General features: G+C 38.7%; 1 protein-coding gene across 8 annotated transcripts in view; it reads left to right on the forward strand.

Moving 5' to 3' along the window:
* The window catches only part of RAPGEF6 (Rap guanine nucleotide exchange factor 6), a 228,159-nt gene that overhangs the window by 58,887 nt on the left and 153,646 nt on the right, over positions 1-15,626 (forward strand). For all 8 annotated transcript variants that reach the window (XM_066343384.1, XM_066343389.1, XM_066343387.1 and 5 more), the window contains one exon: positions 6,082-6,225. In XM_066343384.1, coding sequence (XP_066199481.1) covers positions 6,082-6,225 — 144 coding nt within the window. The remainder of the gene's footprint in view (positions 1-6,081; positions 6,226-15,626) is intronic.

The raw sequence follows: 15,626 nt of genomic DNA on the forward strand, positions 1-15,626 counted from the left end.
CTGGTGACTGTATTCAAATTTAATTGCAATTGTCCACTATTTTAGTTCTGCTTTTTTTTCCCATAAATTTTGCCTTATTGTATTTTATGCAATCATTATTTGCGTACAGTATTTATGCAAATATTTAATAATGAATTAATGTTTTTCTTTTAATTTTTCTTTGTATCTTATGTGTACATACATGTTATGTCTGAGGCACACTCTTTACAATTTTCTTTATAAAGGCATTTTTTTGATAAATATCTCAGCTGGCTTTTTTTTTTTTTTGCCTGAAAATATCTTTATTTTCCCTCCTTGAGGATGTTCTTGTCATGAATGCAATTTTAGGAAGCTGATATTTTTTCTTCAGCACACAATACATTGTATTTGCTGAAATCCATTGTTTTTGAGGTGTCAGTGATTAATCTAACTGCCCTTCCTTTATAGAGGATCTGTATTTCCCCTCTGGCCTCATTAAAAGTCTTTGTTTATATTTATTGTGTGAATTTATAGTTGTAGTTGCTAATTATTCTGCTTTGGATTTTTGGGGCTGATTTGGGCTGTTTGTTTATTTTTAATAGAAAGTCATTTTTGCCTTGACCAGTTAGTTGCCTCAGTGGTAGAGTGTTGGCCCAGTGTATGGAAGTCCCAGGTTTGATTCCCAGTCAGGGCACACAGGAGAAGCACCCATCTGCTTCTCTACCCTTCCCCCTCTTCTTTCTCTCTGTCTTTCTTTTCCCCTCCTGCAGCCAAGGATCCATTGGAGCAAAGTTGGCCTGAGTGCCAAGGATTACTCCATGGCCTCCACCTCAGACTTTAGAATGGTTCTGGCCACAACAGAGCAACGCCCCAGATGGGCAGAGCATCGCCCCCTGGTGGTCATGCCGGGTGGATCCCGGTCGGGCGCATGCGGGAGTCTGTCTGATGGCCTCCCTGCTTCTAACTTCAGAAAAATACAGAAAAAAAAAGACAATTTATTTTTGGAATACGTCTTATTCCTCTTTCTGTTATTACCTTCTTGAAATTTATTTAGATATATGTTTAATCATTTCAACCAAACCTCTATATTTACTATTTCTTATTTCCATATCTTCCTGGCTTTGTGCTGCATACTGTGCTCCTTTGTGTCTTAGGATATCACTTCATAGTCTTGTTCCTCTTGTTAAACTCACTGCTTGCTAGCCTGGCAGTAGGGCAAAAGAGCACTTGGAGGAATTTTTTTTTCTCCTGCTCAATCCTCACCATCTTCGTTGCTATTTATAGTCTCGAGTTCATTTTTCAGTTTCTTTTTGTTTGAAAGTATTTTTAAAACTACAGCTTTATGTTATCTGATTCTTCCAATATATTAGAATGCTTTTAAGTGTGATTCTGCTGTCCTTTTTCTGTTATTGCTCATTATGTCTTATTTGCTCATGTGATTGGGTTTTGTTGTAACTAGGGAGGTTTGTTTTTTTTTTTGGTATGTTTGTACATGCGGTTTTATGTCTTGAACTTTAGGTGTGGGAGTTGTTTTTTTTTTTTTTTTTTTTTTTCATTTTTCTGAAGCTGGAAACAGGGAGAGACAGACAGACTCCCGCATGCGCCCGACCGGGATCCACCCGGCACGCCCACCAGGGGGCGATGCTCTGCCCACCAGGGGGCGATGCTCCGCCCATCCTGGGCGTCGCCATATTGCGACCAGAGCCACTCTAGCGCCTGGGGCAGAGGCCACAGAGCCATCCCCAGCGCCCGGGCCATCCCCGCTCCAATGGAGCCTTGGCTGCGGGAGGGGAAGAGAGAGACAGAGAGGAAAGTGCGGCGGAGGGGTGGAGAAGCAAATGGGCGCTTCTCCTGTGTGCCCTGGCCGGGAATCGAACCCGGGTCCTCCGCACGCTAGGCCGACGCTCTACCGCTGAGCCAACCGGCCAGGGCCGCTAGGTGTGGGAGTTTTTTGAGGTTTGAGTTAAAGTTACATTCTTGCAAAGAGATTTTAGAGTTCTTTCCAGTTACATATGTGCATTATCAGTTCTTAACAACTACTTTAAATTTATTTATGTGCTAAGGTGTTATGAATTCAATCAACAGACATGTGTGAGGGATGGCTGATGTTTTGAATTCTCAGAGGAAATGGTTTTTGTTGGCTGCTTTCTTACCCCTCTGCTCTCAGCACCTTGCACATTTTCTTCCTGTCCCCTGCAGACTGGGCCTGTGCTGTGCTCAGCCTTTACAGTGAGGGTTTCAGTATTTCTGTCTCTCTTGCTTCCTACAACCCTCAAAGTGGAAAGTCTAGTTTCTGAGCTGAGAAATTGTCTGGTGTATCAGACACTTTATTAGTAGCCTGCCTCCTGGTATTCTTGGTTTCACTTCATTCTTGGTCTTTGGCTTTTTTACTTTGTTGCCATTTCAGTATGCCTTGGCAAAGTTTTATTTTTTAAAAGTCTCATATTTTTCTTGTATTTAAAGGGAGCTTTTTAAAAGGCACTTAAACCTTTATATATTATTAGATTTTTCATTTGATACTTTTGCCGAAATTGAAGTTTAGAAACTCCCTTCCTAGATTATTTACTACTATACTTATTTTTTTAAAACTTTATTGTTTAAATCTCTGCTTTTGCTTAATGAATGGTAGATATTAAAAGATTTACGAATCATGATACTGGGATTTCACCTGAAGTAGATAATCTAGTTCAGGGGTCCCCAAACGTTTTACACAGGGGGCCAGTTCACTGTCCCTCAGACCGTTGGAGGGCCGGACTATAAAAAAAAACTATGAACAAATCCCTATGCACACTGCACATACCTTATTTTAAAGTAAAAAAACAAAATGGGAACAATACAATATTTAAAATAAAGAACAAATAAATTTAAATCAAGAAACTGACCAGTATTTCAATGAGAACTATGGGCCTGCTTTTGGCTAATGAGATGGTCAATGTCCGGTTCCATATTTGTCACTGCTAGCCGTAACAAGTGATATGATGCGCTTCCGGAGCCATGACCCGTGCGTCCCGCATCACCGGAAGTAGTACTGTACGTGAGCAATGCAGCACTTGGCGGCACTGCCACATACAGTACTCCAGAACAGGATGCGGATGCATCCTGTGCTCCTCTCACCACCAATGAAAGAGGTGCCCCTTCCGGAAGTGCGGCGGGGGCCTGCATGTGGCTCGCGGGCCGTAGTTTGGGGACCCTTGATGATCTAGTTTGTCCTTTGGAGTAGGGCAATGTGAAGGACTTGAACTTTTTTATTAGACTTGGGTTTTGAGACCTTACTTGCGTTTAAGCGACTCTAACATCTTTTATAACAGGCTTGCTTGTAGTAGTGTCATTGTGAGTCTTAAGTGATATAACTTACAGTTTCTGGTACATGGCCCAGTGTAGTGGTTCAGGAAATACTATGATTGTCCCATCAATTTTTAGAAAGGAAATTGAATTACAAGAAAGAAGCATGTATTTGCTATCTACACAAAATTTTATAATTGTTGGGCTAGAAATCAATTCCCTGTCTCTTCTGGATTTTACCTTTCAGAAGAGTAATTTTCCATTACTTATTCTGCCTGCTGGTATATTTGTTGAAAAATTTACATATTTCCGAGGACCTAACTTATTTAGGGAGAGATAATTTAATAGAAGTTAATGTAATGCCCATTATTGCACATTTCTTGAATGTTAAGTGAACAAAGGTATATACTATAATGCTGATCCTGTCTTAGGGAGCTTGTTAGTGAGTTAGGCTTATCTAATTATGGTTAATGTACTAAGTGCTATAGAATAAGTAGCACCTTCCTGGGACAGAGGAGGGATTGTTTGAAGTGGGTCATGAAGTATGCTAAGATGTTGGCACAGGAGGAACAAATTTTTAGGCAGAAGTAAGAGCATATGCAAAGGTCTGAAGAATATAGGGAGCGTGTCTCGTGTATGAGAAGTTCAGGTTGTATACACACAATAAACCAGTCACAGTCTGAGAAAAGTATATCTCTGATAGTTATGGATAAGATGGCAATTGAGGTGTGTCTTAAATGATTAGTAGCACTTCAGCATGTGAAGATACAATGAGTAGGATAATACAAATTGAGGAAATAAGTTACCTATAAGGACTCGTGAATAGTCACATTGGCTTGGCTGCCTACTCTTGAACTCTCACACCTAAAACAGAGCGGCTTAGACATCAATTCTTTCTGAGAAGTCATCAGGGAATTTTGCATATCTCATTAGAGCTTTTATGTGAGAGGGTTTTTGGTGAGGAAGAGGAAAGAGCAGTTTTTCCAGGATTACACATATAAGATAAAATGATAAAGATATAATTTAAATATCCAATGTAAAAGTTTAAATTTTATTTGGTAACTATTATAGGTTTATTGTAGTATTTTGAACAGAAAGCCTGAGGTAATAATTATGATTTATCTCAGTGTTTTTCAACCACTGGTCCAACAGAAATTTCATGTTGGGTCTGCAAAAGAGTTAACCGCCCTGCCTGACCAGATGATGGTACAGTGGATAGATCATCTGAGAAAAGTATATCTGGGTTGTGGAGGACCCAGGTTCGAGACCTCGAGGTTACCAGCTTGAGCGTGGGCTCATCTGGTTTGAGCAAGGCTCGCCAGCTTGAGCCCAAGGTCGCTGGCTCGAGCAAGGAGTCACTTGGTTTGCTGTAGCCCCATGGTCAAGGCACATATGAGAAATCAATCAGTGAACAACTAAGGAACCACAATGAAGAATTGATGTTTCTCATCTCTCTCCTTTCCTGTCTGTCCCTATCTATTCCTCTCTCTGACTCTCTGTCTCTGCCACAAAAAAAAAAAAAAAAAAAAGTTAACCGCCCTGATATTTTGAAAACCACTGATTTATCTGCCCATGTCTGAAACAGCAAGATCACTTATTACTATATTTGAGGTCTGAAGTGGTTAAGACTTGAATAAGTACTAGTTGTAATAGGAATAAAAGAAAGGACATTGTGTGAGTCGTTCATAAAAAGAATTGACAAGTTCTAAGAAATGATTAAGGATAAGATTTGAAAAGACAAGCAAGAGATGGAAATGATGAAATTTCATACTTGGGTGACAAGGACTTTTTTTTTTTTTCGTTCATTTTAGAGAGTGAGAGGAAGCAGAATAGATTTTTAAAAATCTGTTTTTTGTTCCACTTATCTATGCATTCATTTGTTGATTCTTGTATGTGCCCTGACCAAGGATTGAACCCAAAACCTTGGCATATCAGGACAATGGATTAACCAACTTAACTGCCTGGCCAGAGCCCTGAGACATTTTTTATATTAGCAAAAGATAAGACATTAGTAGGAAAAGTAGCCCAGGTGGGGAGACTGAAATATTTGTTATATTTTGGATGTGAAGTTATACTTTAGGACATAACATTTGTAAAAGTAAGTTTTTAAAATTATGGCTTAGTCTGTGATTAGACAGGCAATGTGGTCTTGTGTTGGTAGCATAAGTTTTGGAGACAGACCTGAATTCCAGCTCACCTTTAATAAATGTCATTTTTCTGAGACTGGAAAGTCATTAATATCTTTGGATTTTACTTTGTCTATAAACGAGATAGTAATACCTGCTTACTGGGCCTGTTGTGTAAACTAAATAGTATAATCTATATGCATACTGGCCCATGTTAAATCTTCAATAAATGTTAGTTTTCCCTTCTTTTTTAAAAGAATCCAGCCTTATTCTTGGCTATTGCCATACATTAAGGTGGATAACAAAGACTAATGCATTAGTGTTTATAAATTCACTGACATAAAATCCTTGATGGTTTGCTAAATAAAATATGTATATAATCAGGCAGTTTGTAATTAGACTAGCCAAGGAGTTATAATAATTGAATGTGTAGGTGTAGTTTAACTTCATTTCTGGTAAGTGACTTTACTTAGAGGATATATGTTTATGTGAGCAAGAAAGACTATTTCCTGGAAGGAAACTGTGGTCTCCAGATCTTTATAAATACATCACCTTTAATCTTTCTGAACTCATAAGCATAACACAGACTGTTATCTTGAGGCAGTTTCTTGCAAGAAGTAAATGAAGCCTCCTTATGAGCTTGTTAAGACTCTATAGACTGTCAGTAATATGGAAAAATTGGATATTTAATCAGGAATATGAACATGTGTTTCAGGTAGAGAATTCCAAAGATAATGAAGATAATATTCTCCAAAGAGAAATTCCTGCTAGACAGTCTCGACGAAGGTTTCGGAAAATTAACTATAAAGGAGAACGTCAAACCATTACTGATGATGTGGACATTAACACCTATCTTTCTGTGAGTATATATAAGGACATTTCATGGATCTTCCTTAATTTTCCTGTACAGTATCTTTACATATATCTGGGTAAAATCAACGTTTGGGCTCTACGTGTAAAACTTTGGTGCTGGTCAGTATATCATATATATACCACATAATTTTTAAAAAATACTTCTACTTGGCCCTGGCCGGTTGGCTCAGCGGTAGAGCGTCAACCTGGCGTGTGGTGGACCCAGGTTCGATTCCCGGCCAGGGCACATAGGAGAATCGCCCATTTGCTTCTCCACCCCCCACCTCTTCCTCTCTGTCTCTCTCTTCCCCTCCCGCAGCCGAGGCTCCATTGGAGCAAAGATGGCCCAGGTGCTGGGGATGGCTCCTTGGCCTCTGCCCCAGGCGCTAGAGTGGCTCTGGTCATGGCAGAGTGACGCCCCGGAGGGGCAGAGCGTCGCCCCTGGTGAGCGTGCCGGGTGGATCCCGGTCGGGTGCATGCGGGAGTCTGTCTGACTGTCTCTCCCCGTTTCCAGCTTCAGAAAAATACAAAAAAAAAAAAAAAAAAATACTTCTACTTTATTGAATTGGGTAGAAATACTCTTACCAGTGAGAGGTTTCTTTTTTTTATTTAAATAATGTAAAAATATTCTTATTGTATCTTTTTGGACATATTTGTGTAGATTTTCTTGGCATTTTCTTGCCTTTTCTTGCCTGAATGAACTATATATTAGAGTCCTGAGAACTCAAGTGCTAGACTCATTTGGAGCTTTTTCTGATAATGCTATAAAGCAGGGGTCTCAAACTCAACTCAGCATGTGGGCCGCAGAGCAAGATGCTAGAGAAATGAAAAATACAAGTAGGCCCCTAGCTTACTTAATTTTATCCAAAATATTTTGAACTTCGTGGATTAGTCTGCGGGCCGCATGCGGCCCGCGGCCCGCGAGTTTGAGACCCCTGCTATAAAGCATACAAAAGAAAAATATCAATTTTACCCTTGAGGTGTGGGACAAATATGCATAATGTGTGTTCCTACGGAAACATAAATTCAAGTATTAAAGGTATATTTCATGTGCAAATACTGAAAAAGAAGCAGATGTGATAATTAACTTGTTTGAGACCAGAAGGAACATAAGCTGTTTCTTCAGAAGTCTTCAGTTTTGTAATTGTAGATAACTTCATTTTAGACTGAAAAGTAGTTGAATCAAGAAGTAAGGATAATCTAAAAAGAATAAATCCAGTTGTATTTTATCAGTTTTCAAAGAAGTCATGTTCCCCCAAAATATAAAAACAATCTAGAAATTGATTGCAGTAAAATTCCTTGGGGTGTATTCTTTTGGCTGTCAGAAAGAGAAATTTACTTAATCCATGTGAAGAAGAAAGAGGATTATTTATAAAGAGAGTTGTTTGTACTGGAATAAGTGTTAAATTTAAGGCAGCTCTAAGGATTTAGTCACATTTGCCTAGTTTCACTGATTTAGTATATTTCTTTCTGACAACAAACAAAATCATGATATAGTATCAAAATTTTTTTACTGCATCCAGATAATACAAAGTTTGTTTCTTGTTCTTATTATTTAATAACTTATTTTATAATAAATTTTCCCATTACTAATTAATTTAAGCTAACATGTTTTTGCTTTATTATACAAGTAATATGTGTCTATTTTAAATGTGTCTAAGTTAAAAGTTGATTAGTCTCACAACCTGTTTATATAACCATTGTCTTAATAATACCATGCTACTACATTATAATAATTGCCATTATTTATTTAGTTCCCAAGGTTAGTTCATTTAGATTTCTCTAGTTTTCTGTATTTTTTAAAATTTAAGGTGATGTGTCTTTGTGATTATATATGCCAATATGTTAGTTTCTTCAGAAAAAATTTTAAGTAGTAGAAGTGCTAAAGTATTTTTAATTGTACTGTTTTGTTCTTTTATGAGTTAAAGTGTGTAATTTTTGTGTGTATTTTGATTACTTGCTTATTCTAGACTCAGCTGTAGTGTGTTCTCTTCCCAAGTCTTGGTATCTGAAAGTTGTCCTTTTGGGGATACACTTGTTTCCTGAGTGGACCAGAAAGAGCAGTAGAACACTGCTTGGGATTCTGTCCACTTGGTGACTGAAAATAAAGAGTGGCATTTTTGTATGTGAAGCCTTAGATAGCAAGTTTTAAGTGGTTATCCTATTTAGTACCCTCAGGAATTTGTTGGCAGATCATGGGAGGGAGAAACTTAAGTTGATTCAAGTTTGATAAAACTGCTTTATTAACCATGAGACTAGGTTAGAGGAGGATTTTTGGTCATCTTACTTATTTGGTAAGTCTTGAAGTAATAAGTTTTGTGTTTTTTTTTCTAAACAAGATATATTCAGGCAACTTAGAAAATGCAGTATTAAGAAATTTTCATTGACTTAAAATTCATCTCACCAATTATGGAGGGTCCTCGGATTACAACACAGTTCTGTTCCTATAACAGTGACGTAACCCGAATTTTGGTGTAAGTAGAAATACACCCTATCCTAACACAGTTGGAAAATCAAAATCTAGCTGCTTCTCCAGCTGAATGAGGTCCTTAGCAGACAGCTCCTCTCTATATGATGCCAGTATCTCTGTTACAGCCTCCACTGACTCCTCAAAGCCATGAAGTCATGCACAAATTGGGGACAGTTTTTTCCACACACCATTTCAATTTATTCACCTCACTTCATCCCAGGCAAAAGCAACGTTTTATACAGCCTTGTAAGTATCAATATTTATAAAACTTCCAGAAGTCTTTGAGTGTCAGGTTCTTGTCCTTCTCAGTTGCATTAAGGGCCATAGCAAATGTTCTCTGGAGGTGATAGGCCTTGGAAAAGGCAATGACACCTTGGTCTATGGGCTGTAAAAGGGCATTGGTATTAAGTGGAAGGTAAACAACCTTGACATTATGGTTAAAGTCACTCAAGTGGGCAGGGTGATCAGGGACATTGTCCAGCACTAGCAATACCTTAAAAGGTAGCTTTGTGCAACCAAACTAGTTCGTCCACATAGTCTGTAATTACAATGCTAATGGCATAAGCCAAAACACTCATGTCTCAATTTTTTTAAGTTTTCATGGGAGTGAGTGTCGTAAACTTGAAACATCGTATGTTTAGACTGTCGTAACCCAAGGACCCCCTGTATGTGTAAAACCAATGCATTTGGCCAATTCCTACATGTTGGTAGTTGATCTAGGTAAGGAGGCTATGTAGCAAAAAATCTTAATTAGTATTGAGCATCTGATAAATAAGCATCCAGTAGAGAATTGGTTTTATGGCTATTTATAGGCTTATTTCTTTTGTTCTGCTGTCAGCAATTCAAAGAGAAACATCAGGAGGAATCATTTATTCTTTTAGATAACAGTGAAAATTTGACAGATTCTTTTCTCATTTGCAAATCCTCATCAACTTTTTCTTGCTAAAGTGCCGGAGGTCAGAATTCTTAAAGATGTAAAGAAGCTTTTGTTGCTGTTGTTTTCTTTATCATAATTATCAGTACATAATCTGTACATCAAGTTATGTGAATATTATGGATTTTGCATGTGTTTTCTAACTGAATGCTTAGACCAATTGAAAAATACGGGTTTTGCCCTGGCCGGTTGGCTCAGCGGTAGAGCGTCGGCCTAGCGTGCGGAGGACCCGGGTTCGATTCCCGGCCAGGGCACACAGGAGAAGCGCCCATTTGCTTCTCCACCCCTCCGCCGCGGTTTCCTCTCTGTCTCTCTCTTCCCCTCCTGCAGCCAAAGCTCCATTGGAGCAAAGATGGCCCGGGCTCTGGGGATGGCTCTGTGGCCTCTGCCTCAGGCGCTAGAGTGGCTCTGGTCGCAACACGGCGACACCCAGGATGGGCAGAGCATCACCCCCTGGTGGGCAGAGCACCGCCCCTAGTGGGCGTGCCGGGTGGATCCCGGTCGGGCGCATGCGGGAGTCTGTCTGACTGTCTCTCCCTGTTTCCAGCTTCAGAAAAATGAAAAAAAAAAAAAAAGAAAAAGAAAAATACGGGTTTTTTATTATTTATTTAATTTTTTGGGAGAGAGAGAGAGACTGTAATATCTGTCTGTTCCTGTATGCACCCTGACTGGGGATCAAATCCACAACCTTTGTATATCGGGATGATGCTCTAAGTATCTGAGCTATCCTGCCAAGGCAGGCATGTTTTATTGTTATAAAATATTTTCATAGTTTTGTTATACATTGCTTTACATCAAGATGAGAACCAGGCACATAAAAAAAAAAAAGATGAGAACCATAATTTTAATTGAAAGTTTTTTTAATGTTAAAAGGAGCATCTCTGTTACAGTAATATTTTTGCATCTCTTTTAGGTATTGTTATCAGCGTTTGCAACAAATTTAAATGTCTCCAGATTTCTCATAGAATTTAGAACTTTGATCTTTGAGGAGGGTATATTTGATATTTAGAACTAGCAAAAAGGTTATAGGAGGCCGTATTTGATGACATGGGTGGGTAATTAAGCCAAGTGGAAATAGTAAAATACAGTAATTTTCAACCTTTTTCATCCCATGGATCACATAAACTAATTGCTAGAAATCTGTGGCATACCAAAAATATATTTTTGCTGATCTGACAAAATAGTAGGTATAATTTTGATTGAAACACACACACACACATACACACACACACACACACACACACACACACACACACGGTGGTAGTAGTAGTAATCTTACGCATTTTGCTCCAGAATGACTTGTAAAAAAGTCAGATACTGTACTTGTATATAAGGATTGATACCAAGATTTAACCAATCAGATGCAACCTTACTGTGCAATGTGTTCAGTAAGGTATAACTCTGTTGTGTGATCTTTTTATTTATGGTTCAAGATGGCATTCATACAGGACGACTCTTGTTATGTTGGCTGTTTTATTTCACAGTCTAACAGAAAAAAGGTGAGATATTGAATGTTTTAAAATTCTTGAGGCGCAGTGGTTGAAAATCGCTGGTCTAGTATTTAAATGAGCCATTTTTCTTGAAACTCCTTCATTTTATGATTGGGACATTTCCTCTAACCCCCTGTGCTTCATGTCTGAAAATGAGGATAGTGGTATTGGATCTGCCTGCCTTACTGAAGTATTTGGGACATATGTGTACACTCACAGTCCAGTCAGTCAGTAATATTTAGTTTCTTACTCTCAAATGTTTCAAAATGTGTGCCCTTCCCATTAATTTCCCTGTATCCTATCACTGCCATTCTTCTATAACAGTTGTAATAGTAATTTCTTACACTCCCCCAACCAACTTTTGTTGTAAAAGCAGTCTTTTTTCATTTTAATTTGGATTATTTTTTTATTATTATTTATGTTTTTTTTGAAGTGAGAAGTGGGGAGGCAGAGAGACAGACTCCTGCATGTGCCAGACCAGGATCCAGGATCCACCTGGCAAAGCCCACCAGGGGGCAATGCTCCACTGCAACCAGAGCCATTCTAGCACCTGAGGTAGAAGCCATGGAGCCATCCTCGGCGCCTGGGCAAACTTTGCTCCAGTGGAGCCTTGGCGGGGGGGGGGAATGGAAGAGAGTGATAAAAGAGAGGGGGGAGAAGCAGATGGGCGCTTTTCCTGTGTACCCTGACTGGGAATTGAACCCAGGACTTCCACACTAGAATTTTTTTTTTTAAATTGAAAAATGTTTGCATAATATCTTCGTTAAAAGGTATCTGCTTACCATTTTGTTTATTTGATGTTAAGATAGGCTTTTCTATTCTCATTTGTTTCCCTACTGCTAGCCCTATCCCTGTATTTTTCCCTATCCCTTGGCACCAACTAGTTGATTCATTTTATCTCTGTCAGTCTTCAATGAAGCTCTAACAGGATCACTTCTTTTAAATTCTTAAATCTTTTCATTTTCTTCCTGCCACCATCTATCAGAGAACGTGATTTAGCATATAAGGACCTTCAGAGTATAGGCCAATTCTGTCTAATAGAACTCTGCGGTGATGGAAATGTTTCCAACTATACTTGACAAATTGGTAATAACTGTCCTCACATGCCTATTGAGCACTTAAAATGTGGCTTGTATGACTCAGGACTTTAAAATTTGGAATTGTAATTTTAAATTATTTCATTAAGTAATTGCATGACTAGTAGCTATCATATTGGACAGCACAGGTCTGGGCTTTGTCAACCTCTTCAGGTTTATCTTTATTTTTCTCCATATTCCTTTCCTTGCTGAGCCTTAAAGAGATCATGTTTTTTATTTAATTATGTCAGCTTTATTGAGATATAATTAACTTACAACATTGTATAAGTTTAAAGAATATAACAAGCTGATTTGATATACATATGTACATATTACGAAACGATTATCACAATGTAGTTAGTTAATACATCCATCTCCATAGTTAACATTTGGTGTGTGTGTATGTGTTGTAAAAAACTTTTATATTGTTTCTTTTACTTAGAATGTCCTTCTATTCTTTGTCTTTTTGACAAAATCCTAAGCATCCTCAAGACTCAATCATCTTATGGGGGAGGATTCCATGACTTTTTCATAGGAAAGGTTAAGTACACATCAGTGCATTCCCATAATACCCTGTGTATATATCTGTGACCATTTATTATACTACATTGTAATTGTTTATTCATATGCCTGTCTTTCCTTGGACTATCATGCCTTGAAAATGTGAACCATTGGCATTGGCTGGTTGGCTCAGCAGTAGAGCATCGGCACAGAATGTGGAAGTCTTGGGTTCGATTTCCTGTCAGGGCACGCAGGAGAAGCAACCATCTACTTCTCCACTTCTCTCCCCTCTCTCCCCCTCTCTCCCATTCTCTCTCTCTCTTGCTCTGTCTCCATCTCCTGCAGCCATGGCTTGATTGGAGTGAGTTTGTCCCAGGCATTGAGGATGGCTCCATGGCCTTCGCCTCAAGTGCTAAGAGCTTGGTTGCTGAGCAACGGAGCAATACAGATGAGCAGGGCATCGCCCCCTAGTGGGCTTGCAGGGTGGATCCCAGTCTGGGCACATGTGGGAGTCTGTCTCTTCTGCCTCCCCTCCTCTCACTGAAGAAAAAAATAAGAAATGTGAACCATCATCACTGTATTCTCAGAGAATATTGCCTGTCAGAATAAGATTGCCTGTTCTTGTATCAGTGTATCAGCTTGTTTAGGTTCCTGTGTAACCTTTCTACATCTGTTTTTTGTTTGTTTGTTTGTTGATTCTTTTTATCAACTTTTTTTTTTTTACATTTTATTCATTTTAGAAAGAGGAGACAGAGGCAGAGAGAGAAAGGGGTAGGAGTAGGAAGCATCAACTCCCATATGTGCCTTGACGAGGCAAGCCTGGGGTTTTGAACCAGCAACCTCAGCATTCCAGGTTGACGCTTTACCCACTGTGCCACCACAGATCAGGCCTGTTGTTTTTTTGTTTGTTTGGTGAGAGAGCTAGGGACAGATAGGTACAGACAGGAAGGGAGAGAGATAAGAAGCATCAATTCTTTGTTGTGACACCTTAGTTGTTCATTGATTGCTTTCTCATATGTGCCTTGATCACGGTTCTACAGCAGAGCGAGTGACCCCTTGCTCAAGCTAGCGACCTTGGGTTCAACCTGGTGAGCTGTACTTAAATCAGATGAGCTCACACTCAAGCCTGTGACCTTGGGGTTTCGAACCTGCACCCTCTGCATCCCAGTCCAATACTCTGTCCGCTGCGCCACCTCCTGGTCAGGCTCTGCATCTGTTTTCATATATTATAATCTATAGATTTGTGAGGATTGAATGAGAGAATACATAGAAAAGGCTGTAACTAATATTTGATGCCCTAAAAAAAATTTAGTAATGTCAGCAGCTTCTATTCCTGTTGTTGTTATTGTAAATACTCAAAAATATCCTTGTTCCTATTGCTTACAGAATAATTTTATCATTTATCTATTATTCTATACCTGGATATAAAATGTTTACCAAAATATGTAATGTATTAAGATAATTGAAAACAAATAAGCTAAAGATTCAGAACAAAGGGAGAATAAAGGTATGAAAAATAAAATCAAAAGTTAGAACAGACAGCTGCTGTGTGTTTTTGTAGCATGCAATCACAGTTCACTTTGAGGAAGGTAATTTCTTTACCCAGCCTTGTAAGATAAAGTGGTTGCAATATGTGTATGAAAGTCATTGAATGAGTTGTTTTATTATATACAGCAGGTGGCCAGAAGCCATATAAATAACGGGATGTCTGCCAAAAACTAATGACTGGTTTTAGAATTACTGATTTGAAGGCCTTCTTTCTGATAGTAGTTAGCAAGGCCAATAGTTTAGCCTAGGTGTCCTAATTGTAGATTGTAGAACAGTCAATATATGGGAAGAAAATAGCAGTGTTTATATGTATAGCTATCATTTTCAGTTTCTGAGGATTTTTGTAATAGTGTTTCATAATGAACACAAAATATCTTTCCTGGTAATATGTTCACTTATAAATAAATTGCATACTTTAGAAATGTAGAATTTTTTATTTTAAAAAGTTTTGAGGCCCTGGTCAGGTGGCTAAGTAGAGCATCTTTCCAGTCTGCAGCGGCTAGGGGTTTAATCCCATTAGGTAGGGCACATACGAAAAGCAACCAGTGAGTGCACAACTAAATAGAATAAGTAAGTGCAACACGAGTTGATGCTTCTCTCTCAAATCAGTGGGGGAAAAATATTTTTAAGTTTTGAGATAATATGCTATCAATCTCTTTCTCATTTGGCCCCCAGTCTTGCCTTTTCAGTTTACTGGCCCATTATTTGCTGGAGATCCTTTCCTGTGGTCCTTTCCTTTCTTCCTGGAAGGTTCTTAATGGCTTCTTAATGTGATTCTGTTCTTTGATGAACCAACTTGAATCTTAACTTGCATTTGCTCCTTTTATCCATAATGGCTTCCTACCATGTCCTCCTGCCAAAGTCCTGCTCAGTTCCCAAGATTTTATTTATCCATGACCTCTTTGAAGAAGTCTCCCCTGACATTCTTATTCATAGAACACCCTTCTCATTGGGCCCATAGGATGTTACACATACTTACTCAGGTATGTTCATATAATTCTGTTCTATTCTAAGGATAACAGAAAAAAAGTAACTTAAGATTTTATTTATTGATTTTAGAGAAAGGAGTGAGAGATGCCCTGGCCTGATAGCTGTTAGTTTGAGCATCATCCCAAATTTACAGGGGTTGCTGATTCAATCCCTGGTCAGGGCACATTCAGGAATAGATCGATGTTCCTATCTCTCTCTTTCTCCCTTTCTCTCACACTAAAATCAATAAATTTTAAAAAGAAAGAAAAATAAAGGAAAGAAGAGAAAGAGTAAGGGAATGGGAGCAGGAAGCATCAACTCATAGTAGTTGCTTGTCATATGTGCCTTAACTGGGTAAGCCTGGGGTTTCCAACCAGTGACCTAAGCATTCCAGGTGGAATCTTTATCCACTGTGCCACC

Source organism: Saccopteryx leptura, chromosome 6 (assembly GCF_036850995.1).
Source record: "Saccopteryx leptura isolate mSacLep1 chromosome 6, mSacLep1_pri_phased_curated, whole genome shotgun sequence".
Lineage (NCBI taxonomy): Eukaryota > Metazoa > Chordata > Mammalia > Chiroptera > Emballonuridae > Saccopteryx > Saccopteryx leptura.